The sequence below is a fragment of the Crocodylus siamensis genome, chromosome 9, assembly GCF_052110815.1.
Source record: "Crocodylus siamensis isolate JL-2025a chromosome 9, ASM5211081v1, whole genome shotgun sequence".
In the NCBI taxonomy this organism is placed as follows: Eukaryota; Metazoa; Chordata; order Crocodylia; family Crocodylidae; genus Crocodylus; species Crocodylus siamensis.
The window spans coordinates 57,843,926-57,867,832 of record NC_143403.1 but is presented as its reverse complement, the minus strand read 5'-3'; the positions used below and the strand labels follow the sequence as shown (position 1 = coordinate 57,867,832).

The 23,907-nt window shown below is 52.2% G+C and overlaps 2 protein-coding genes across 3 annotated transcripts; one reads left to right on the top strand and one right to left on the bottom strand.

Moving 5' to 3' along the window:
- Positions 1–863: 863 nt before the first annotated feature.
- Positions 864–15,317, top strand: SMARCB1 (SWI/SNF related BAF chromatin remodeling complex subunit B1). Its single transcript, XM_090061947.1, has 10 exons — positions 864–1,047; positions 2,277–2,388; positions 2,947–2,976; positions 4,856–4,985; positions 6,039–6,176; positions 6,649–6,776; positions 7,667–7,833; positions 8,315–8,505; positions 13,970–14,101; positions 14,938–15,317. Exons 1-10 carry the CDS (start codon positions 955–957, stop codon positions 14,975–14,977), a joined length of 1,161 nt encoding a protein of 386 aa, XP_089918073.1. The 5' UTR covers positions 864–954; the 3' UTR covers positions 14,978–15,317.
- DERL3 (derlin 3) lies at positions 4,998–23,484 on the bottom strand. Of its 2 annotated transcripts, none has more exons than XM_090061949.1 (7): positions 23,246–23,484; positions 23,089–23,154; positions 22,910–22,983; positions 22,391–22,484; positions 19,477–19,672; positions 18,825–18,915; positions 4,998–5,711 (listed from the first exon to the last, which is right to left on the bottom strand). In XM_090061949.1, the coding sequence occupies exons 1-7, from the start codon at positions 23,336–23,338 to the stop codon at positions 5,675–5,677; spliced, it is 651 nt and encodes a 216-aa protein (XP_089918075.1). In that variant the 5' UTR covers positions 23,339–23,484; the 3' UTR covers positions 4,998–5,674. The 2 variants fall into 2 exon arrangements, with proteins under 2 accessions (XP_089918075.1, XP_089918074.1); XM_090061948.1 differs by lacking the exon at positions 4,998–5,711 and adding an exon at positions 17,265–17,954.
- Positions 23,485–23,907: the final 423 nt, after the last annotated feature.

The following is a 23,907-nucleotide window of genomic DNA, read 5'->3' as shown; positions in this document are numbered from 1 at the left end:
TTGACTGCCTCCCCACACTGCCGGCCCATGTTCATCGTGGAGTCAATGACGACTCCAAGATCCTTTTCCATCTCCGTGCTGGCAAGAGGGGAGTTCCCCAACCTGTAAGTGTGGTGCCGGTTCTTCCTCCCCATGTGCAACACCTTGCACTTATCAGTGTTAAACCCCATCCTATTCTCATCCGCCCACCGTTGCAACCTGTCAAGGTCAGCTTGTAGCCTATTGCACCCTTCTAGTGCACCCACATCCCCCCACATCTTAGTGTCATCAGCAAACTTGAACAGGGTGCTTTCTACCCCCTCATCCAAGTCACTGATGAAGATGTTGAACAGCCTTCAACCACCTGCAGGGGGGCTGCGAGGAGGATGGAGCCGGACTGTCCTCAGCCGTGGCAGGTGACAGGAGTCGCAGCAAGTTGAAGTTGAATATTGGGGAAAACTTCTCCCGAGGAGGGTGGCGAAGCCCTGGGACAGGCTGCCGGGAGGGGTGGGCTCTCCATCCTGGGAGGCTTTTAAGGACCTGCTTGGTAAAGCTTTAGCTGGGGTGATCTCGCTGGGGACGGCCTTGCTCCGAGTAGGGGGCTGGACTGGATGCGGTCCCCTGAGGTCCTCCAGCCCCCGGTGTCTGCGGCAGTAACGAAGTGATCCCTCGGCGCTACAGACGCCCGCCCCCCCCCGCTGCCGGCTGGCGCCAGACGAGCCAGGCAAACACCGCCTGCAAAGGGGCTCGGCCCGCGAAAGCCGGCAGGGACTGCACGAGCCCGGGGGGGCCTGCCAAGTGCCCGGGGACATGCTGTGGAGGCGGGTGACAGCGCGAGCGGGCAACCCCCGCGCCCCGCCGGCTGGCCCTAAGGGGCGGGGCGGCGCGTGCGCACTGAGAGCGCAGAGCAGGCCGCAGCCCGCCCAGCCCAGCCAGAGCCGCCGAGTCCCGTCCCGTCCCGTCCTCGCCGCCACGATGATGATGATGGCGCTCAGCAAGACGTTTGGGCAGAAGCCCGTCAAGTTCCAGCTGGAGGAGGACGGCGAGTTCTACATGATCGGCTCTGAGGTACCGCCGGGGCCGGGGCCGGGGCCGGGAAGCGCCCTGCGGCGGGGGGGAGAGGGGCTGTGTGAGCCCCCGGCCCCGCCCCCGCCCGGACACCCCCGATTGGGGCAGGGGGTCACGGTGGGCACGCACACCCCCCGATTGAGGCAGGGGGTCACGGTGGGTACACACACACACACACCCCCGATTGGGGCAGGGGGTCACGGTGGGTACACACACACACCCCCGATTGGGGCAGGGGGTCACGATGGGTACACACACACACACACCCGATTGGGGCAGGGGGTCACGGTGGGTACACACACACACCCCCGATTGGGGCAGGGGGTCACGATGGGTACACACACACACACACCCGATTGGGGCAGGGGGTCACGATGGGTACACACACACACACCCCCGATTGGGGCAGGGGGTCACGGTGGGTACACACACACACCCCCGATTGGGGCAGGGGGTCACGGTGGGTACACACACACACCCCCGATTGGGGCAGGGGGTCACGATGGGTACACACACACACACACCCGATTGGGGCAGGGGGTCACGATGGGTACACACACACACACCCCCGATTGGGGCAGGGGGTCACGGTGGGTACACACACACACCCCCGATTGGGGCAGGGGGTCACGATGGGTACACACACACCCCCGATTGGGGCAGGGGGTCACGATGGGTACACACACACCCCCCCCCGATTGGGGCAGGGGGTCACGATGGGTACACACCCCCCCCCCCCCCCCCCGATTGGGGCAGGGGGTCACGATGGGTACACACACACACACCCCCGATTGGGGCAGGGGGTGACGGTGGGTACACACACACCCCCGATTGGGGCAGGGGGTGACGGTGGGTACACACACACACCCCTGATTGGGGCAGGGGGTCACGATGGGCACGCACCCCCCAGTTGGGGCAGGGGTCATGCTGCGCGCACACACACTCTCGCGCGCGCACACTTTGGTCACTCACCCTGACTCACCGACCCCGAGCGAGGATAGACGAGGGGGGGAGACTCCCCATGACAGCACCAGGTCTCTGGGCACTCCGAGCCGTTAGCAGCCCCTGCTGGGCCTGCCCTACGGGGCTCGGGGCCTGATGAACAAGACTGGATGGGGGTGAAAGAGCTGCCCCCCACCCCAACCACCACCACCGGGAGAGGGGCAGGGGCAGGGCCTCGCTTGGCTCGCGGCATCCCCCAGACCAAACCTCCATGCTCTGGGCCCTAGGTGGGGAACTACCTGCGCATGTTCCGGGGCTCCCTGTACAAGCGGTACCCCTCGCTGTGGAGGCGGCTGGCCACCGTGGAAGAGAGGAAGAAAATCGTCGCATCTTCTCATGGTAAGGCCCCGAGCATCTCATCCTAACACCTCACACACAAAAGGAGTGTCTGGGAATGGGACCGGGCAAAAACTGTCTAATCACCCCTCGCCCCTGAGAGAGCTCTCGTTGAATGACAGGAGACTGAGGCTTTTCTGACTTTTCTCAGGTGAATTTCATTTGTTGTAGCAGGCATCTGATCTGGTCTGCTCGCTTGCTGCTCCTGTGGTAACAGGGCAGGAGGGTCATGGTGCTTGTTCGGGGAAAAAAAATATCCCCCTGCTTTGTCTCCTCTCTGGGATCTCCCCATGTGAGACAGGAAGATCAGTGCGAATGGTCGCAGCTTCTAGAGCTGTTGTAATGTGAGAGCTGCACCAATAGAAACAAAGCAAAGTCAAAATTTTGCTGTCTTGGGAGTTTGTTTCCTTGTTTCTCTCATGAAGGAGAACAAGCTACTTGGGTTTTTTGGAAAAAAGAAACATAACCTTTTAGAAACAACAGGCCTGGGGCATAACAAGCTTCTGTCTCCTTCCTCTGAGGTTCCTGCTGACTTGTCGCTTTCTGTTTTTTTTCCAATAGAGTCACAGCGGTCTCACAGTCCCAGAAGATGTAAGTCTTATCAGCCTATGTTATTCTTAGTTTTGCTGGACAACGAATCCCTGCTCTGACCCCTACTGCTGTACAAGCATATTTGCCGCCTCTGGGTCATTGGACTCATGTGCCCTCTACTTTGGCTCTTGCTGTGTTGAAGAAGGATGTATTTTTCTTAGTGGTCGTACTGACTGTGTTTGTTCACAAGCTTTACTCATCTTATGTGTGGGTTTTGTGGGCTGTCTCCAGATATGAGGGGGGCTGCCAAACAGTCTCCCAGTTCTTGTTTTTACCTGGTTTTTCAGGCACTTGTCCTGTCTGCATTGGAGCCTAGCTTTGACTAATGCTTTTGATTAGTGTATGCAGCCTAATGCTCTTGATTAGTGTGTGCAACAAGGGCACACTGCTGGCTCATATTCAGCTTATTGTCCACTGTAACCCCCACGTTCTTTTCTGCAGAGCTGCTGCCCAGCCAGTCAGCCCCCAGCCTACCCTGGTGCATGGGATTGTTCCATCCTCTATTCTGCATTTAGCTTTTTGCCTCATTTCTAGCCCACCCTCCAGACCTTTGTGCATCCATTCAGGCCTCATTAGTTTCTAGGATGTCTCTCCTGCAGTGGGAGCAATCAAGCACCTCATTGAAGGATGCTACATGAGCATCAGGTCTTAAGTCCGTGATGGCACTTGTGGATTTGTGGTACAGGAGTAAAGCTAGGTGTCAGCTCATTTTCCTGTCTGTAGTCATTTTATGTTCAAAAGAAGGAACAAAGAGAGTGGTCTTTAACTTGTTGCTGAGGTGTGGTCCCAGGTAAGCAGATTAAGAAGATTTTTTTTATATATCTACAGTGGGAACTCCAGGATAAAAGACATTTTCATCTGATGCACGTTAGATTTAATATTTAATGAGGACTTGGACATTTCCAGTCATTTTCTTGCAGGAATATTAAGGTTTGTTATTAAATAGCTCAAGATATTCCTTTTGTCCTTACAAAGAGTGGTGCTTGATTATCTAATAATAGGCCTTAGCCTTCTGCTCTAGAAGCACTGGGTTCATAGCTGAGCTGTGAAAAAGTTTAATTCTGGCACTCTGAACTCTTGTTTGATATACTGATATCAGAGCAGAGGTCTCCACTGTCTTTTGCAACAGGCCTAGTGCTGCACAGCAAGGTTACAGCATAAGGTCAATTAATTACATTTGTAAGGACAGATGCGAGAATCTCTCCTTGTCCCTACCCAGTAGCAAAATAGCAGTATTTTTGTCAGGCAAGTTCTAACATAGCAAAACCCAGTCAAATAAAGAGTAGATGTTCTGCCATTCGCGAATTTTGTTCAATCACCAGCATTCAGAGTTTTGTACATGGGGTCTACATCCTACTCCTCCCTGTCGCTTCAAGGTATTGAGTAGGGTGCCATAATATAACCCACTAAAGAAACAATTTTGCCTCACTTGACACCAGAATTAGAATGAAAGTTTTAGAGCAGAGGCAGTCCCTTGCACTTGGGTAGGGCATGGGACAGTCGGGCTGGAGTGTTTTGGATTTGCTGTAGTATGAGTGTTTCATGTGTGCCCTGCGTAAGAACATAAGAATTGTCATTTACTGGGGCAGACCTTAGGTCCATCTTGCCCAGTATCCCATGTTGCACAGTGGCTGAAAGGGAGAGGAAGGGGATACACTGCATACACAAGTAACAGATCAAAAATCTGCTTTAAAATGGAGCTGTTCTTAAACAGATGAGATGAGGGAATCCAAGCTACCAGCAGCTGTCTAGGGTCTGAAATAGGTTGCCAGTAGAAGTGAAGGTTGAGTACCCCAGAATGCAGGAGGAGCCCATTAGAACAAGTTTTCTGCTTGACAGTGTTTCTCATGCTAACCAGTCCCATGCTTTCTGGTTACAGATCATGGTTATACAACGTTAGCCACTAGTGTGACGCTCTTGAAAGCATCTGAAGTGGAGGAGATCTTGGACGGAAATGATGAGAAATATAAGGCAGTGTCTATCAGCACAGAGCCTCCCACCTACCTCAGGTAATGACTGTTACTGAGGGTAGGATCACTGGGAGTACTTTGGAAGAGCTGACCTACCCTTTTGGAACTAACATCAAGCCACGCTGTTATTTAAAGGGCTATTGCAACTTTTCATTGCTCAACATGGCTAATGGTAATAAGTTTCATTACATGGAGATCTGTTGATAGGCAAGGATTTGTCTGCTTGTGTGAACAGATCTGGTCAGCTGGAAAACCTTGATACTTGGTGACATTGGTTATTCTCACTCGATTCTAACGTGCGGCATATGCAAAATAAACGTATTCTGCACTGTTTGGCCATACTCTGAAGATGTTGTTTTCTCAGTGGTCCTTTTGCCACATACAGGAACAGAACCCAAATGTTAATCTGGTATTTAAAATCAGTTGTATGGGTGTATATCTCTTCTGGTAGGGAAGACAAAGTAGGCAATGATCCTGGTGTGATGGAGAGAGAGATTGCCTCCTGAATAGAGTGGGAGACAGATGTGGGACTTCAGCTTCTAGTCTTAATTCTACCTGACCTCAGACAGATCTCTTAAAATTTCTTTGCTTGGGTTTTCCTGTCTGCAGATGGAGGGTCATGCATGATTGGGCTAAGTCTGTCATGGGTAGCTTATGAAGAATTTTGGGAACTTTGGGGAAGAGGCAGTACAGAATGAGCAAGTAGCATTAGTTGTCATTTGGATCCTTCATTCCTGGCAGGGACCGGTAGGGATAGGTGAGTGCCTGAAACAAAGTAAAATAAGAGGAAATGAAGAGGTGAAGTGGAACTAAGATATATGCTAAGTAAACTTCTGAGATGGTATAGTGATGCCTGTTACAGCTGGCTCAGATAAATTTTCAAGATCACTAGACCATCACTCCTCTAACTGGATAAGTGTTCTCTTCCTTACCAAAAGGAGATTTCTGAAAGGAACCGTGCACCATTTAGCTTCCCCAGTCCCATTGTGGGAGCCCCCATGCTGGTGTAGAGTGACATAGACCTACATGCTATAAATAGTGGTGTTCCATGCTTGAGCATTTGCCGCTTTAACTTACTGTCTCCTTCCTCAGAGAGCAGAAGGCCAAGAGGAATAACCAGTGGGTGCCTACCCTGCCCAACAGCTCTCATCACCTCGATGCTGTGCCGTGCTCAACCACCATTAACAGAAACCGTATGGGCAGGGACAAGAAACGGACCTTCCCACTCTGGTAAGCTGCTCACTGCATGACACCCCATCAGAGAAGAGCTGTGTATTCTCTGAAACAATTACATTTGCATCAGTGTCAGTCACCTCAGATTCTAGAATGAGCTGATTTGTGGTCCCACTGTACCTCCTGCCTTGGTGCATGTGTTCTAGTAACATCATACCTGCTTTCTCTGTGGCTGGCAAATGTGTTGCGATTGTTTTATCTCAGAGAAAGCTTGACCCAAGCATTAAGAGAGGCAAACCTACCAACCCAGGAAGGACTTCCTCATTGTATTGATTGTCATAGTGATGCATCTGTTAACCATAAAGCAAAGGCATCTGCTATCGCCCTATGCCTGTAAGCCATAGTTGCAGAGTTTGCATAAAGACTGATTGTAAAGGGGGGGTGGGAAATGCTCGTCTAAATTCTTTCCTCTCCCATGGATGCCAGTTCAATGTTTCATATACTCTGTGTCATTATCTTTTGCGTTCAGCTTTGATGACCATGACCCAGCAGTGATCCATGAGAATGCGTCGCAGCCAGAGGTTCTGGTTCCAATCCGGCTGGACATGGAGATTGATGGGCAGAAGCTCAGAGATGCATTTACGTGGAACATGAATGGTAGGTAGGAGGCTGAGCTTTATCTAAGGCACTTGAAGGGAGCGGGGAGCATCCATTCTAAAGTGGCTTTTGAGACACAGAGTGCACTCTTGCAGAACATAGGCACAGCTTTAAAGGCATCGTGTTTCACCAGGGTCTCATTTTCTTGTCACATCCCTTCCGGTCCCCATGTCATTCCAGCTGATTGTAGTTATCACTGGGAACATGCTTGTAACCTAACACTATCTTTTGTAACGGGTCTGTTTTCCTTGCCCTGAGTCATGCACAGTGACTGCCCACCTTGATGTGACAGTCTCCTCCAACCTTCAGAGGCCTATATACAAAAGCATGACAATAAATTCCTCTAGTCCAGGGGTTGTCAACCAGGGGTACGGGTACCCCTGAGGGTACTTGGAAAGGTGTTAGGGGGTACGCACAGGCGGGCAAGATTGAGAGCCGCCACCCACCACCCCGTGCCTCCTGGGAGCAGGTGCTGGGGGAGCTTGCACGCAGTGGCCACTGCCGCGTGCAAGCCCCCTCCCACTCTGCATCTAGCTGCCACCCCTGCCCTGCTCCACATCTGGCTGCTGTGATCAGAAGGGGTACACTCCTTAAAAAAGGTTGAAAACCCCTGCTCTATTCTCATTCCTAGGTGTCCTTTACTTGATTGCAGCAATTATTCCCATTGAACAAATACAAGAAGTTGATGATTGCTTAAGTACATTCATTGTTTAACACGGCAGAGTCTAAATGCCCTTCACAAGAGAGAGGTGAGAACGTGGTTAAATATCCCTCTGTACAGAATAGGCCTCATGACTTAGAATCAATGAACAAACGGAAAACACCCAAATGGTGACTGCTTGCAATGAAGTAAGTGAATATGTGTTTTTTTCTTTCTCCATTGCCCTCAGAAAAGCTCATGACTCCAGAAATGTTCTCAGAGATCCTCTGTGATGACCTGGATTTGAACCCACTGACCTTTGTCCCTGCCATTGCCTCTGCAATCCGACAGCAAATTGAGTCTTACCCAACTGACAGTATCCTAGAGGACCAGTCAGATCAACGAGTTATTATTAAGGTAAGAAGGGAGGGAGACTTGACCAGAGCTGGATTACTTTGTAGCAGCAGTCTGGTGTGCTGGAAGGAAAAGCATGTGGGGTTGGAGAGCCAGGGATTTGCTGCCTTCCCCTCCTGTGTCTAGATTTTATCTCTAGCCTTTTGTGTCAAGGCCCTGGTGGCAGATTGGTGAATGCTGCTGGTCCGTGCCAGGAACTGATAACAAAGAGCTCAGTTTCCTTTAATATACAGAATGCTGCGGTCCCAAAGGAAGGAACACAGCTGCATCTAGTGCAGGGGAGAGCTGGGACTCCTCACGTTGTGGCAGGAAAGAGCCCAAATACAGGAGTTTGAGGCACAGACAACCATCTTTTTTGCCCATTGTTCTTCCTTTTGGTTACCTTTACTTCCCCTCTAAATGAGTGCAGCCTTGGTGGGATAAATTTAAAAAAAATGGGGGTTTAAGAAGCAGAGTCTGATTTAGTCTCTGGTATTGTGTCCAGCTAAATATCCATGTAGGGAATATCTCCCTGGTAGACCAGTTTGAATGGGACATGTCGGAGAAGGAGAATTCACCAGAGAAGTTTGCACTGAAGCTGTGTTCAGAGCTCGGGCTGGGCGGGGAGTTTGTCACCACCATCGCCTACAGCATTCGAGGACAGCTGAGCTGGCATCAGAAGACTTACGCCTTCAGGTACAGAACAACCTCATTAGGCATATGGCCTCTACAGAGCTGTTGGGGAGGTGGGGTGGCTGGGGCTCTTAAGTCTCCTTTTTCTGCGTTTCTGCAACCCTTGGTGAATGTGTTAAATAGAGAGCATCTTGTATAGGAAATCAGCTTTGGAGGCTATTCAGGTGTATTTTGTCCTGACTCCTGTTCTGTTCTACCAAATAATTTTTGCTTGGTAACAGGATATCGGTTTCAACTCCTGGGTTCTTTTTCAGCATGTAAAACCCTCTCTTCATGAGACATCTGGTCTCTAAAGGGATGCTGATCAGCTGAGGGATAAGCAGGAGGGAGGTACATGAATCCCCAAGTAGTAAAGACCTCTTTCACTCAAATATCTCCTCTTGCACATTCAGTAAAGCCAGTGTTATGCATTGGCCATATCCTAGGCAGTGTTGGCAGCTTCCTAGAGTGCCTCACTGCAAACCCTACAGACGCATCTCTTTTCTTCATTGTCTTGTATGGTTCACTGGCTTAAAATGGCTGCTGCCACAGTGTGTCTGGGAAGTGGACATCTTGTTCTGCAGAACCCAAATGCCAAGGTTGCTTTGGAGAGATGCTGTTTCCGTGCAGTCCTTGCTGATGTAATTCATTTCAGATGTGGTGCCCAGTTTGGAGAAGTTGAGCATACCCTGACTTGTATGAAATGTGCAGGCCCTGATTGGCACGGCACAACTTAGCTGTATCAGGGCAGCACTTAAAGAAAACCTGACATTGAATGCTGCACCCCAGACCCATGCAGAATCCAGGACTGTTATCGGCTCCGGAATCTGTTTTGCGTTATCTAAAATAGCAAATGTGTTGCCTTAAATGCCAGCCAATGCACAAAGCACCATTTGGGTTTAGAGCCTCATTTTGGCCTATGCATGTGCTACATCCAGTCTACAGATACCCCTAATACAAGTGCTGTGTTGCTGACATCCAACCAAATTCTGGGTTACCCAAGCAGTAACGGTTTCTGTTTCATCTTGGTGATTAGAGGCGATGCAGACCTGTCAGTCATGCTCTCTTTTTACAGTGAGTACTGCTGGCTGTTTCTGTCGGCTTCCCACACATTTGGGTTGCCTCTGCCATGACTGACTCACTAACTCAGATATCTTACAATCTTCTTCAGACACAAAACTCTGACTAAAATAGCAACTGCAGTTCTGTTCACTGGCCAGACTTGAAGCTGTCATGAATCCAAACCTTTATCGTGGCTGGGGTACAGCAAGTTCAACATTGATTTATTGTCAGGATTCCTAACTCATCTCTGGTGATAATAGTTTCCAGTTGTATTACGAAGGGCCCTGGTGAGTTACATTGCTGAGTGTGCAGGTTCTGAACATGTATTTATGAGGTGGTCTCTGGCTTGGCCTGGTGTTTGATCTTGGTGCATTATATTATATTAACTGAAAGATTGGAGTTCAGCACCTTGGCTCTGCAGAGGCTGGGGGAAAGGAAGTGCTTTCTTTTGTTTTTTTATAATTCCCTGTGGCAAAGTCAAGCTGTCAGAATAGCATCCCCCAGTGCTTGGAGGAGAACCACATCCAGCCCTTCTCCTATAAGGGAGGGGGGCCCCACATGGACTTCATTGGGAAACAGGAGTGTGCAGAAATAAAGGGGCATGCCTCTGGGTTTGCTGCTGGCACAAGAGGCTTCTCCATAGAAAGATGCTTCATAATGGAGCAAACAACAGCAACTCGGTTCTGGTACTTACTGAGTCTATCATCAGGCATAGCACAGAACCAGCAACCGCTCAGAGAGTGGTTACTGCCATCTGCTCTGGACTAAAAGATTTTTGGTCAGCTTACTGGTTTTGAAGAGCCCTAGCCAGCCAACACTGGCTTTTCACAGAACTGGTTTTGATCAATGTACCATTGTCCTTTGCTCCTCCCAGTCCTTGTGGGCTGTTCTGTAGTCCCAGGTTGCCACAGCTGCATTGGAAAATAGGCACCGGAGTGCTCTCCGTGTCCCTCTTGGCACTCCACTTTCCCTCAAGATTATATCAGAGCCTCCATCTCCACTTCACAGTGGAATTCTGCAGTCCTCTCCAAAGCAATATGTAGTATTAGAAAATGGAATGAGTCTCCATGTATACCGAGATCAGCCGCAAGAGGACTGGGTATACCTGAAGTTTGAAGAACAGTCTCTCCTGAGAGGAGTTCTGGGTTTAAGCAAGAGTAAACCTCATTTCTTGGCTATATGCCTGCCCCAGGGATATCTTGTCTCTTGTTACCACACCTGCAGCTGGTGAAGGCTAGCTCATGTCTGCTGATGCAGTTGGGGACTGAATCAGTGCAGATCACTGATTCTCAACCAGGGCGCCTTGGGTACTGCCAGATCCTTTGAAGGGTGCTACAAGGTGTGAAAAGACGAGCAGATAATCCAGGTTCAACCTCCCCACCCCCACTGCTGCCCAGCCCCTGTGTAAGGAGGTGAGCACTATAATATGTAATTTTGCCTTTGAAATCGGGAACCACTCAATTCACAGAAGTTATAGGGGGGATGCCTCAAGTCCAGTGAGGGATGCCTCAAGCCCAAAAAGATTGAGAACCACTGGTGCAAATGGTACTTCTGGCCTTGTCTGTGGTAGAAGAGGTAGGAATCCTAGCCTCACTGGGAGGCAAACCCTTCTGCAGCACTGATGGAGAACAAACCAGTGGCTGTGGGTGAGCACACCCAGGGGCTCAAGCTTCCTTCTCTGGCTTCTCCTCGTAGTTCGTGTTTGTGACAGTGCTCACAGTAAGATGGATCATGCTGCCCGATCAGCACACTGGGCAGGGACTCTTCTGCATGGGCAAGGAACCATTCTGCTCAGTTTAGCTGCTCTGCAATTCCCTGTAGCAGCAGATCCCATACCTGTGGAGTGCCACGTTTCTTGGCACTTGGCTCAGGCTGTGCTGGAGTAATCACAGAAAGCTGCTCTCCTCCCAGCTCTGCCTGCAGCTCTGGTTTGGATGCCAACCACTTGCAGGTTGATTGGCAGCTCTCCCCAGGGGGTAGCTTGCCCAGTACAAAACCATCACGCCTTTTCAGTCATCCTAGCCTACTTCAGATACGGTTCTACTTGCCCATGTTCAGGCAGTCGGGGGCCAGAGTTTACTGTCAGCCTGTTCTACCCAGAACACTTGCCTAGCCTGACCTGTTACAGAGGGTTTGTGATGACGAGTCCAGTTTGTAGACAGCACGTTCTTCAAAGAGAAGACAACCCATACAGCAAACAGGGAGATGGGCAGCCCCATGAACAGAAGAATCATCAGTGTCTGAACTCTTAGCTCTTGTTGGAAAATCCCTAATTAAAACCTGGTTTTCCTTTGTTGCCGCATCCTTTCCTTCCGCTTCTCCTCAAGTAGCTTTGAAACCTCACAGCCCTATTTTTCTGAGATTCTGTGATTAATGTTGTTTGGGTTCTGTGGTCAGTTTGTTCCTGATTTCCTAAACCACATTGTTGGTGTCTGCGGGAGAGACATTCCACGGATGTAGGGAAAGGGGCTGCCTCAGCAGTATCAAAGCAACAGCCTTTATCTCCAGGGATGGAGTTGGGGGAATCATGCGGGCCTTAGTCATCAGGGGGAGAGGTGAAGCTGTCTTGTTGTGCGACCTCCAGTGGGATTCCACTTTTGCTGGTCAGCTCTGTTTGTGCAAAACAAGGGCAGAGTCTGGAAGCTCAGTGTAACAGGACAGACCTAGGAGCCCTCAGGCAGAGCTGTTCCAGCCTGTGTTTTCAGGCAGCTAGAGAGGTGAGGTTGGAATGGGACCCAGGAACTTCTCTGGTCCCCCACCCCTGTCCCCACCCCTGCTGCCTTTAAACAGGTGTTCTGCCCTTTCTTGTCTTGCTGGGGGAGCTGGTTCTGTCTGTCCCCAGACACTCGGGCCTCTCCCTGGCTGGCTGTGTCGATGCTGCCCAGGCAGAGAGGTCAGAGCTTTGTGGCTCACTCCAAGTCCCTGTGGTAGCTGGTGCGCTACATGGTCCTTCCCTTGGCGTGTTGGCAGCCCTGGCCATGGAGTGAAGCGTGTGGAAGGCCAGGGTGTGGTTAAAGACCCCTCCCTCTGCCTCAGCTCGTCCATGAAAACATAGAGGCCAACACAAGATTGGTGCTGGAACCATAAATCCTTTGGTCCCACCTTGTAGCTCCACCAGTGTCTTCTGGGCACCACAGGGCTGGGGTGGTGGGAAAGCAGGGACTGCTTCACCAACTAGGAGGCAGCAGTTGGCTCTGGACAACAGCCCGCTCTGAGCTGAGAGAGGGCTGTTCATGTGAATGACTTGAGTAGATGGCAGAAGGACTGAAAGTACCTGTGACCTAGACATCCATTCGGAGCAGGTACAAGAGGCCTTCAGTGGTGCCAGGCCCTGTTTCCCTAGCATTCAGCAGTTTGGCTCCTTCCTGTGGCTCCATGGGCTGGGATTGGCCAGGTGTGTGGGCCTGATCTGGCACAGGAATGTGCCCCCAGCAGCCAGCTGTACCTGCAGGAGAGATGCCTTGCCCACACGTCCTGCGGCAGCGCTTACTGCTGGAACTTGGGGCAGGCGTTTGCGCTGTGAGCCCTGTTGTGTTTCCAGCCCAGCTGCCTCTGCTCAGGATCCCCTGGCAAGGTGCAGGAACGGAGAGTACACGGCAGGACCTTGCCTGGGTGCCGCTGCTTGTGCCCCGGGGTGGGGGCAGGGACTGCTCGGACAGTGCCCAGCTTAAATGGGCCTGGGGCCACGGCCTCACAAAACAGCTGCATGACTAGTGGCCATGCAGTGGGCCAGAGTGAGCAGGCTGCGGTGTCATCGTGGCTCAGTCATTTGAACTGAAGGAGGTAGCAGGGGCTGCCAAGGGACAGGATCCTCTTGGTGTGCCAGGCCACTCAGCATTTCCACTGGCAGCTGAGGAGCTGGGTGATCCCTGTCCATAAGCACTTGCTGGAAGTCCCAGAGCTCTCAAGTCCCCGAGCTGCTGTGACCCTTCCTCAGCCTTTCCACCAGGCAGTTGCAGGACAAGCCGTTGATGGGAAGGGAAGGGTTGAAGCTGGTCAGTTGCTTGGCCATAGAGGGAGACTAAACCAGGCTATTGCTGCAGCCCTTGTCTGATGATTGTTGGCATTACTCATTTCTCCTCCCCCCCCCCCACCCCAGCCCTTCATGAAGTGAGGGAGAATTGTTCCATCTGCTTTGAAGAATCCCCTCTTGCCAGCGCTGAAAGGAGATGTTCACTTTGAAGTAGCTGGATTCTGGGGAATTGCAGGCGCCATGTGAAGCCTGCCAATGGGGTGCTGTCAGGAACTAGACTGAATCAAGCAGGCTGAGGAGCGAGTGTCCAGACAGGGCTGAGAGCCATTAAATGCCACTCCCTGCTTTTATGCCTCTCTCCAGTGCCTGGGTCAGTGCCAAACAGTGGAAGGGCTTGTGGTTCTGTAGTGAGGTGCAGAGTGGCCTTTGCTGATCTCTGTCTCTGTGTTTCAGTGAGAACCCGCTGCCAACCGTGGAGATCGCCATTCGCAACACCGGCGACGCTGATCAGTGGTGCCCCCTGCTTGAGACCCTGACAGATGCAGAGATGGAGAAGAAGATCAGGGACCAGGACAGAAATACAAGGTGCCACTGCCCGGTCCAGCAGCTTCATTCTGGCCCCACCTGGGGCTGGAGCTTGAGAGCTTTGATGTTTGCTTTTTCCTGCCAACTGGCAGGAGTTCAAACTCCTGCGCCAAAAGAAGCGGTTGGGTCTTTCCTGCTTCAGGATATTAAACTGTTATCACATCACTCACAAGTGTCTTCACATGTTAATTTAACCCTCTCCTGCTTGAAGTGAGCTTTTCCTAGTGCTGCCCCCTCATGCACTGCGATCTGCTGCTGCGGGAAAGCGTTAATTTAAAAATAGCCAAGCTTGCCATGCTGTGATGCCAGCGAGAGAGAATCCAGCACCTCCCTTGTGCTGCTTGAAGGAGGAGTGGACATGTTGCAGGCTCCAGCCTGATTAGCCTGTCTCTTTGTTGGCACAGATGGGAGCACTGTGGATTGCAAGAGCAGGTCTGCCCCATTTAGGGAAGGAGCTATAAAGCAGCAATCTAAGGGTAGTCAGATGAGGGGAAATTTAAAGTGTTAGCAGTACAGATGACAGAAGATTAACAGGACCTTGGACAGTGTGTCTGCTAAGGCATCTCCTAGTAGCATCCTTAGTACCTCCTTTGGTTCTGCCAGTGGCAGATACACCAAGCCCTCCTGGGGCTGTGGGGATAAGGATCTCTTTGTACACACCAATTATTCCATCAGTCTAGGATGCTGACTAGCAAGTAGCAAGTTTAATACCCCATACGCATAAGGGGGATCTTGCTCTTCAGTATTTATGGGAGCTGGATTGGTACACTTCTTCTGGAGCATCATTTTTTCCCCCATCACTTACTGTGCCCTTTCCTCTCTCTCTCTCCTTACAGGCGTATGAGACGTTTGGCCAACACTGCTCCAGCCTGGTAATCTCCCCCAGCATGACTATGGTGCTCATCTTACAGGTTCTATCCCTCCTCCTCTCCCCGGAAGGAACTGGGACTGGCAAGGGTTCGTCTCGCATCTTTTTGTCTCAGAGCGGGGACTCACATTCCACTTGCCGAGTAGTCCATTGTACTGCCGGTTTCTGCCCCCACCTGTTTGCTTTCATGCCATGTGCCAAGAAGGTTGCGGTAGCACGTCAGCCAGCTGAGACCTGTGGCAGCTGTCAGAGCCCTCCTGTACCTCTGTGTGGACTGTGTAAGGATCTTTTGTATAGGTGCAGTGTGCACTGTTAGGATAACTTTTTAAATAAAAGGAATGCGTAACACCTGGTGTGAGCTCAGTATTGCGGGTGCATGGGAGTTCAAAGCACATTCCTTGGTGTCATGGTTATTTAGGAAACTCCTGGCCTACCTCTAGTGCTACTGGATGCAATGCTGAAGAGCTGCTCTGGTGGAGTCCTCTCCTCTACTGGCTCCTTTTGTCAGGGCTCTAATACAACACAGGACTGGAATCTAAGATTGGGCTGGGACTAGTGAGGCTCATAAACCATGAAAGTAATGAAGACTGACAGCGTAGTCCGCACTGTGAAAGACTGGAGCATTAGCAGAGTCTAAACCAGCCCTGGCTAAATTGAACCTTCAGGGAGGGGTACTTGGCTGGCCTGCTGGGTTACCATGGTACAGGTCACAGCTCCTGTTTAAGATGTAAAGCTGTCTCTGTGTAATGTCAGCTCTGGAGTTGGCTCTTCTCAGACTTAATGCTTGGAATCCCAGGTTATGGAGAACCTGGCAACCCCAGCACCCCAAATGAGCATGAAGGACACAAAGGGAATTTGTATGTCAATTGTTAAAACTATATTTTTCCTTCAGGAAGAAGCTTTGCCCCTGGTCACTAATCAGATTGGTTCCAGAGCAGTCAGGTCCTTGCTGGTGGTAAAGAAACTGATCCTGATAACTAACCCAAGGCAAATAAGAGTATGTGTTCTCCAGTTTCCTTAATACTTTCATGTTGGGATTCTATTTTGCTGGGCAGCCAGTAGAGGCTGACCTATCCCCAGAAGTCAAATTATTCATCTGCTCTTACGGCATAAGCCAGGTTCTTTTTAAAATGATTTTATCTGCCCACAGCCAAAAACTGGGTTCATGTGGAATTAGGTCAAGAAGTGAAAGGGCAAAGCCCAGAAAATCCTTGATGGGGAGAAGGGAGATGCAAATGTAAGTCCTGCTGGGGCACTAGGCCTAAAGCTGGTGCCCTCATAGCCACAGCACCTGAGGACAAGGCAACAGCCGAGGGGAGAAGTGTGTGTGAAACTGCTGTGGCCTTAAAACCTGTAACTGTAGCACTTGTTTCAATTGCTGAGGTGTGTAGGGTTACTTACAGCTCCAATGATACCAGATATGTAAAGCTGTAGGAAGCTGACAGTGTCAGTCCAGTTTGACAAATCCCTGACTGCTCCATTCCAGAGATGAGCTCTAGCCTTGACACAGGCTTCTTTCCAGGAAGTGAGAACAGAGACCTGCTCTGAGCATGGAAGTGAGATCAGTCCGGGTCTTATTCCTGCTGAATTTCATAGGGCTTGTTTAAATCAGGAACACCTTGGAAAGACTCTTCCACACTGAGAACCTTTGCGCAGTTTGGAAGTGCAACAAGCAAAACCACAGGAAAGGTCCTTCACACAGGACAGCTACTGGGTTTGACAATCAGACCCCACCTTCCTACTTGAAACCAGAGCAGTCTCAGGCAGGTGCCTCGAGGCAGGACTGCATTGGGGAGTTCACTCTGGTTCAGAGTGAGAGCCTGCACCAGCTCTGCGATAGGGACAACAGTGAGACCTTCCACTTATGGACACATTCCTGTTCTAGACTCCCTGCCAGAATATCCAGGTGCCTTCCAGGAATGCAATTAACTGCATGTGTCTGTCTTGTTTTCTCTCCCCCCAGGCAACTGCTGTATGTAGATAAAGGCTTAGTTTGATTGTCGTACTGAACCAAGGCCAGCCTTGCTATTCAATAAGTGCCAGAGGAGAGCGAGTAGGAGATGGCCAGACCTAGTCACGGGGCCAGAACAAGCCTGTAATCTCCACAGTCAATCTGCAGGGCCCCGTAGCTTAATTTCCTCTTCGTGCTGCACTTAAGACCTCCCCCATTCATTCCCAACACTTCATATGACACACAGACTGTGAAGAATCAAGGTGCCAAGCAGACATAAATCAAAACCCATTTGTCTCTGTACCTGAGGCATGGCTGCCTCCTGGCAGCAACAGACATTCTGCTGAAAAATATAGATTTTAATGTAAAGAATCTTTGGGAACAAAAAAAAAGTCAAAGGCTAGGGAAGGAGGAGAAAGCAGATCAGGAGGAATGAGATGTTTAGGATTCTCCAGTCTTGGCAGTGCTTATATCTTGCCAGAAATAAGTAACACAATGTAGCGCATTGATGGAAAGCAAACAAGGATCAGCATCCTTGGGAAGGAGGGCGGATAAGTCCTTGGACAGAAGGGGGTGTCTTGTCAAACAAGAAGTCTATAACAGAGGAGGAGCAAGGGGCTTCTGAGGCCAGTTGCTACCTACTCAGGGTTGAGTGAGTTGTTGTGGCTTTTTTGCCCATATCTACAGCTCCCACTTCTCTCACAATCACTTGCCTAAACAAGTTCATGCTCTTCCATCTGTTCAAACACACAGTGCTCCAGAGAACAACTCAGAACAGAGAGCACAGGCTACCCATATGGAGAGCAAAATGTTACAGAAAACAATGGTGGCCAGAGCCATTCTTCAGACAGGAGCTGTCTGCAGGGTGCAGCATTACTCCAGTGGGGAGGCAAAGTCTGGTCGCGTGGGATTTCTCCCCCCACTACTGCGGATGCTGCTGGTCCTCTTGATGTGCTGCTGGCTGGGTTTCTGGCCGGTCCTCAGGGAGCGGGTTGTAGTTGGGATCCTCTTCAGGGGTGTCAAATACCATCCTCCTGGCAAGAACAGGCCCACCAGAAGAGCAAGCTGAGCAAAGGCATGGGCATACACCCCTTGTAAACACTTTAAGGAGGTGGGGGGAGGCTGCCACTTAAGAGCATGGATCAGCTCTTGTAAGTCTAAACAATTCTGTGACAACACAGGTTAGCTATACTACCCTGCCTTTGCCCTGGCAGAAGTAGGGTTAATCCTGTAGTGTTTTTGCTATATTTGCATGACTACAGAATCATAGGGGTGTTACTGGTTGGCTCCTAACAGCTTATATCTCTATCCTCAGCTACCAAGATCTCTCTGTTCCTTCTATCTGGACCAAGGCCTGACAGGGAAGAAACCTCCCCAGCCTCCTGGGAATCTGCCCAGCCCAGACAACAAGACTCAACCCCTGCTGTCTTAGGGAAGCAGCAACTTAGCACAGAGCCTTGTGAACCCCCTCCCTCCCTAGGCTTCCCTGGCTCAGTGAAATAATCAAATCACTAGCTATTCCCCCAACATCCAAAAGCATCTTACTGTTCACAAGCTCCAGGAACCTCTTAGAACTGAACTCAGGAATGCTTCCCTGACTTAAAACATGCAAATGCAGTGCCAACGACCACTGCAGGAAATAAGAAACCTCGACTCCTACTAACAAAAGGAATGAGCCAGGCACAAAGGCAGCAAGGTGCACAGATGTGGTGCTTTCCATAGCTGCAACACCCTGGATTGAGACCACGGGCATGCATTCAGATGCTGGGTCTTGCCAGGAGCAGGTGGCAGGAACAGCCCCTGTGGTAAAAGGCAGACTAGCTGGCTCCTGCTCTGCAGATGACATGGGTGGGTGGTATCACACTAGGGTTCAAAGAGGAGGAAAAACCTTGAGTGCTGCTTACAGGAAGCCTGGTGTAAGGAGCAGTTTCTTCCCTCCTGGCTGGTTAGGAAAGACGTCCTCAAGGAAGTAATAGATGTGGCCCACTGCAATTCCTGTAGAGAAAGAAAGGCATGGGGTGACCCTTAGGTATGCCTCTTCTTCAGTGAGAGACAAATTCATTGTGATGTCCAGGAAGAGCTGAGGAATCGGCATGTGAAACACTCCTCCCACCAGCCACGATACTATGTGCACCCCATGGCAGAAGCCCTTGTCACCTATTGCCATATGCATGCAGCTTATAATCCAAAAGCCTGCTCCCTGGAGGTCTCAGGCAGGTAACAAATTACTGGGGTTGGGGCAATACTAGTGGAATACTGCACTGCTGGCAGAACTGCAGGAACAGGATGCATCAGCCCATTTTCTCTCTGGCCCCACCAGCTATGAGCCAGAAGCGGACTGCCAGCTGGCACCGCTGCCAACTGCAGACAGCTGGAGGCTCTGCCAGTGTTGACCAGCACAACACAGAGGTGCTCTCCCCAGTGACAACTTATTCACAAGCCAAGCTAGCCAATGGTCCTCATTACAGGGCCACTGTGTCAGCTGAGACAACCCACTAAGGCTTCAGCATGATCCATCAGGTAGCGGTATGCACACAGGAAGGGCCCTTTTCTTACCCAGCAGGTCAATGATAATGGAATTGCCCAGCAGCAGTGAGAAGCCCATCAGAACCCAGGGCAGGAAGGGGGCCTGGAAGTTAAGCAGCCCAAAGAAGTTCATGCGGATGTAGGGGTTCCTGCGGCTCCACACGTACACCAGCATAATGGTGAACGCCTGGCCCAGGAAGAAGAGGCTGGCAAAAAGGCCAAAGAGCTGAGAGCTATGGAGTCAAGGAGAAAAGCAGGCTCAGCACATGGTATGTACCAGAGCTACAGGAGAACTGGAGAGACTCACAAGGCCCATCACATGCAGGAAACTTTGAGACAAACAGGCCCAGAAGATACTAGGCAGCTAAGTACAATACAGTGCCCACAACTCCAAACCCTTCCCAGGCAACTCAAGGCACATCAAGCCCCCTCGCCATCCTCACACCAGTCCATCATCCTAGGACAGGAAGGTGAGCAGTGTACACCCACAGCACCATTTACATTTCAGCCACTCCATAAGCAGCTGCTATAGGCACCTCGAGAGCACTGGGAGGAGGCATCTCTCCTCAGCAGCACGATCACTTTGGTTGCTGAGGACACCAGCCTCTTGGCAGAGGCAGCAGCTGCATTCTTGTACTGGGCACTTTACAGAAAAACCAGGGCTTTCCCTAGCCTGGAAGGCGTATTGCCCTAGGCACCTTGTTTATGGGGCTTGGTCAGGTTAGGGCTGCAGAAGACTCCAGACAATGGAGCCTGGACACCTGATGGTGTGCAAATCTCTCAAGAGGGTCTGTCTTAGCTGCCAGTGACTTGATCACTCTGCTACCCACGTTACCAGCCACACCCTGCACCTCTCAGTCAGGTAACAGGGACAGCCATGGGGCCCTCCCTCATCCCTGACCAGCCTCCCGTAAGACTGGCAGAGGGCAGTGAGGCTTTCCAGCAGTCATGCGGTGCTCGCTCTGTATGGAACAGCCCTTGCCGCTCTTGGCAGGCAGTGCCGCACAGCTGCTATTCCCTGCAGAAGCCATCTGGCTTGGCCAGACCACTGCCCACAGTGATGTTTATTCCCTCACTGCCAGCAGAGCAAGCATCCAGCCTTGCCCCATGTGGCTCACCACAGCCCTCTCTTTCTGCCGTGCACTACAAGAGTATGGAAACTTTGTGCTGGCAAGGGGGGCCTGAGGACCAACATCCTCCAAACTAAGGGAACAGCAGCCAGCTGTTCACTGATGCCCTAACCCACTGCCCTTGTGCCAAGTGTCAGTGGTGCTAGAGCTGCTTCCTCATCTAGTGATCTCAAAGCAGTCTGCAGGAATGGTTAAATTCAGCTGCTCCCTTCTTACCTGTGGGGAAACTGGCAAGGAGCAGCTAACTGCCTCGGCTCACAAAGAGTCAGTCAGTGTTTGATCCAAAAATAATGGTGTCCCCCCACCTCCCTCTACTCTGCCCCCTCTGCCTTCGCAAGCTGCTGGAGGAAGAGAGTTGGTTCCCCTGCCAAGCCAATCCTTGCTCTGAGCCAAGCATGCCAAAAAAATACAGTGAGCTCCTGGCTGCTAGGGCCTGAACTGAGATGACAGCTCTCTCACTCCAGCCACCAGCACCCCAGGTCTGAATTGTAGCCGTGGCAGAAAGAGATTCTGTACCTCACTGCAATGGCCAGGAGCCAGCCAGGTCTGCACCTTCCTGAACAGTCCTCCAAGGTCCCAAGGAGCAGCCAACACTTTTGCAGTAGGTTTTGTAGAAGATAAACAAAAGCTCCTGCTGCTTGGAGCCCTTTCCCCAGGTCCCCACAAACCTCTGAATACCCAGTGACCCTAAGGCAAAGGTCTACAGAAGTAAGGTTTTACACAGCCTCATCCCCCTTCTGCACTTGAGACTTAAACCCAAGCTTAAACAGTTTCAAAGTGTGGGCCAGACCCTGCTGCTTGTAGGAGGGTTGGCAAGTGACTAAGCACTTAACACCTCTGTAGCAAGGCGCACGTCTGCTCAGGCAGCATTTGCTTGTGAAGATAAGCACAGCTCTATGGGAAGAGGGCATCATGCGGGAAATCTCTTTCCGGATGGTGGGCTCACCAAGCCCCAGACAACAGGGTCCCCACCCTTCTCAAGGCAGATTTCTTGTGCTTTGAGATGGCTCCAAAGCTGAAGGAGACTGCGTGTAACAGGTACCCCATCACACACCGGTTACAAGCAGTACTGCAGAAGCTTCTCGCACAGTCTGCTAGATTCAGGGCCAGGACCTGCTTTCAGCTCCATGCATACACACAACACCTCTTGTTTTTGCCACTCAGATTTCAATACTAAGGGTTCTCTGTTTCGAGTGCTGCCAAGTCCCCACGTGCCAATTGCCTGGAGACACTAACATGCCATTATCGTGCAGTATCTGCCCCCGAGATGGAAACTCAAGAACAAGAACTCACTGGTTTCATCTAATGATGATCTCGGGATGGCTTTCTTTCATGCTAAGCCTACTAAACTGCTTGTTTCCTGCCCCCAGGATCATGCATCATTTTTACCCCCAGTCACATACATCAGCACTCCTGCCATCAGTTCAAGGAAATCGTTTCCCCCTTTATCTTTTGCTCGATACGCAGACAAGCCCCTTCAGGGGCACAGCACGGCCAACAGAATTAGCCACCAGGGCTGCCCATCTGCTGGTGGCAGCCCGACATCCTGCAGCCTCGGTACAGAAGGGCCCTCCCAGGCACGCAGGGCATGTGTCAGACGGAAGTGGCACCAGGCCTCAGACCACAAGGAAACCGGCAAGCTGCAGTCAGAGTTTTGGCCCCTGTTTTCTCTGGGAAGCCAGGCTCTGGGCAGGGGCTCCGGCTACCAGAGAGCGCAGGAGAATTTTGAATGAAAGAAGCGAGTGGGCAAGTGGCCTATTTATACCGTCTCAGAGGAGACAGGACCAGAGGGCCTCCACCAGCTCAAAGGATACTGTCATGAGAAATCCCCCGAAGAGAAACATGAAGACAAAGTCTGCCGTCCTTCCCCGGAAGGAGCCTTCCTCTAGCATGCGGCAGTACCTGTACCTGGGAGCGGGGGACAAGGGAGGGGTTGCAGTATAGGAAATTAACAGCTGGGTGCCCTGCGCGCCCGGCCACTGACGAGCCCGCCACGGAAGCAGTTTCACCAAGGGAGCTGCCAGCCAGACGCCCACCCCCAGAGCCAGGCGTCGCCATCGATCTTTTGCCTCGAATGACCAGTCCCCAGGGAGAGGGCAAGTGACCTGGCTGACAAGGCCTTACAGCCCCCCTCGCCGCCGCACCCGCTGCTCCTGGAGGAGCGTGGTAGGGTCACAGCCGTCAGGGCTGGACGGGACCTCGCAGATCACCGGCCCAGCGCCCCCCCGCTGGGCGGGGAAGGCCGCCGGGGCAGGTGAGCCCGGCTGGCAAGCGGGTCCTCGGGAGGGCGGGGCGGGCGAGGCAGGAGAGCGGCTCCGGAGACAAAAGGATACAGAAAGATCATGTTGAAAAAGAAACTGAATCCCAGGGGCCCAAAAAAGAGGAAGTTGGTGATGAGCCTCCAGACCTGCAAGAGAAGAGGCAGAGGCAGAGGCAGAGGCAGCTGGAGCTGGGGCCCCTCCCCGCCAGGCCCCAGCACGGGCCCCGGCCCGGGGCGGGGTGTGGGGCTCACCTGGAAGCGGCGGAAGATGAGCTCGGGGTTGAAGTAGAGCTGGAAAGGCGTGATCAGCTCCAGCTGCTGCAAGAGGCACATGGGTCGGGTCGGGTCGGGTCGGGTCAGCCCGCTCCCCGCCCCGCCCCGCCCCGCCCCGCCCCGCCCGCACACTTACTACGGCGGCGGTGGTGAGCACGCAGGCCGTGGTGTAGGCGCGCGTCACGGCCGGGATGCCCATGTACTCCTGCGCGAAGCCCTGGTAGGCCATGGCGCCGCCGCGCCGGCTGCAGGGTGCGGGGCGGGCCGCCGCGGTCCCTTTAACACATCGGGCTCGTGACAGCGCCAGCCGCGACTCGCCAATTGCTGGGCCAGCTGACCGTGACGGGCGCACCACTCAGCCAATCAGCGGCGGCATCCCGCCCCCCAACCCGGAAGGGCCTCTCGGGGACAAGCGAGGAGTCACCGCGGACAGCGCAGCGGCTCGCGGCCGGGGCAAGGCGGAGAGCGACGGGGCTTTGGGCCAATGGAAGTGGGCGGCTGCCGCTGCTCTCATTGGGTTATTATTGTGGCGGTGGTGGGCGCGGAGAGGGCCACGTGTCTCTAACAGGCGGCCAATCGGCGAGCAGGGCGCGGCCCAATGGGAGAAACCTACGCGCTGCAGGGGCAGGTGTCTCGTGCCAGCCCAGCCACGCCCCCGCGCACCTGTCAATTACCGTAATGCCCCGTGTATAGCAGGAGCGCCTGCGCCTTCTAGGCCTGAATGTCAAAGCCCCTTCAATCGCCCACCGCCTCACACCTCGCGTCTGGGCCACAGGCGTCATCAGCTCAGCCCTGCGT

Excerpts from the sequence above, each read along its gene's own strand:
- SMARCB1 (XM_090061947.1), top strand. The coding sequence starts at position 955 with ATGATGATGATGGCGCTCAGCAAGACGTTTGGGCAGAAGCCCGTCAAG. Across the intron at positions 2,389-2,946 it reads AATCGTCGCATCTTCTCATG|AGTCACAGCGGTCTCACAGT; the intron begins GTAAGGCCCCGA and ends TTTTTCCAATAG. Across the intron at positions 6,177-6,648 it reads AAACGGACCTTCCCACTCTG|CTTTGATGACCATGACCCAG; the intron begins GTAAGCTGCTCA and ends TTTTGCGTTCAG.
- DERL3 (XM_090061948.1), bottom strand. The coding sequence starts at position 23,338 with ATGGCCTACCAGGGCTTCGCGCAGGAGTACATGGGCATCCCGGCCGTG. Across the intron at positions 22,485-22,909 it reads TTTTTCAACATGATCTTTCT|GTACAGGTACTGCCGCATGC; the intron begins GTATCCTTTTGT and ends CCCCGCTCCCAG. Across the intron at positions 17,955-18,824 it reads CTCCTTACACCAGGCTTCCT|GAGGATGGTATTTGACACCC; the intron begins GTAAGCAGCACT and ends TGTTCTTGCCAG.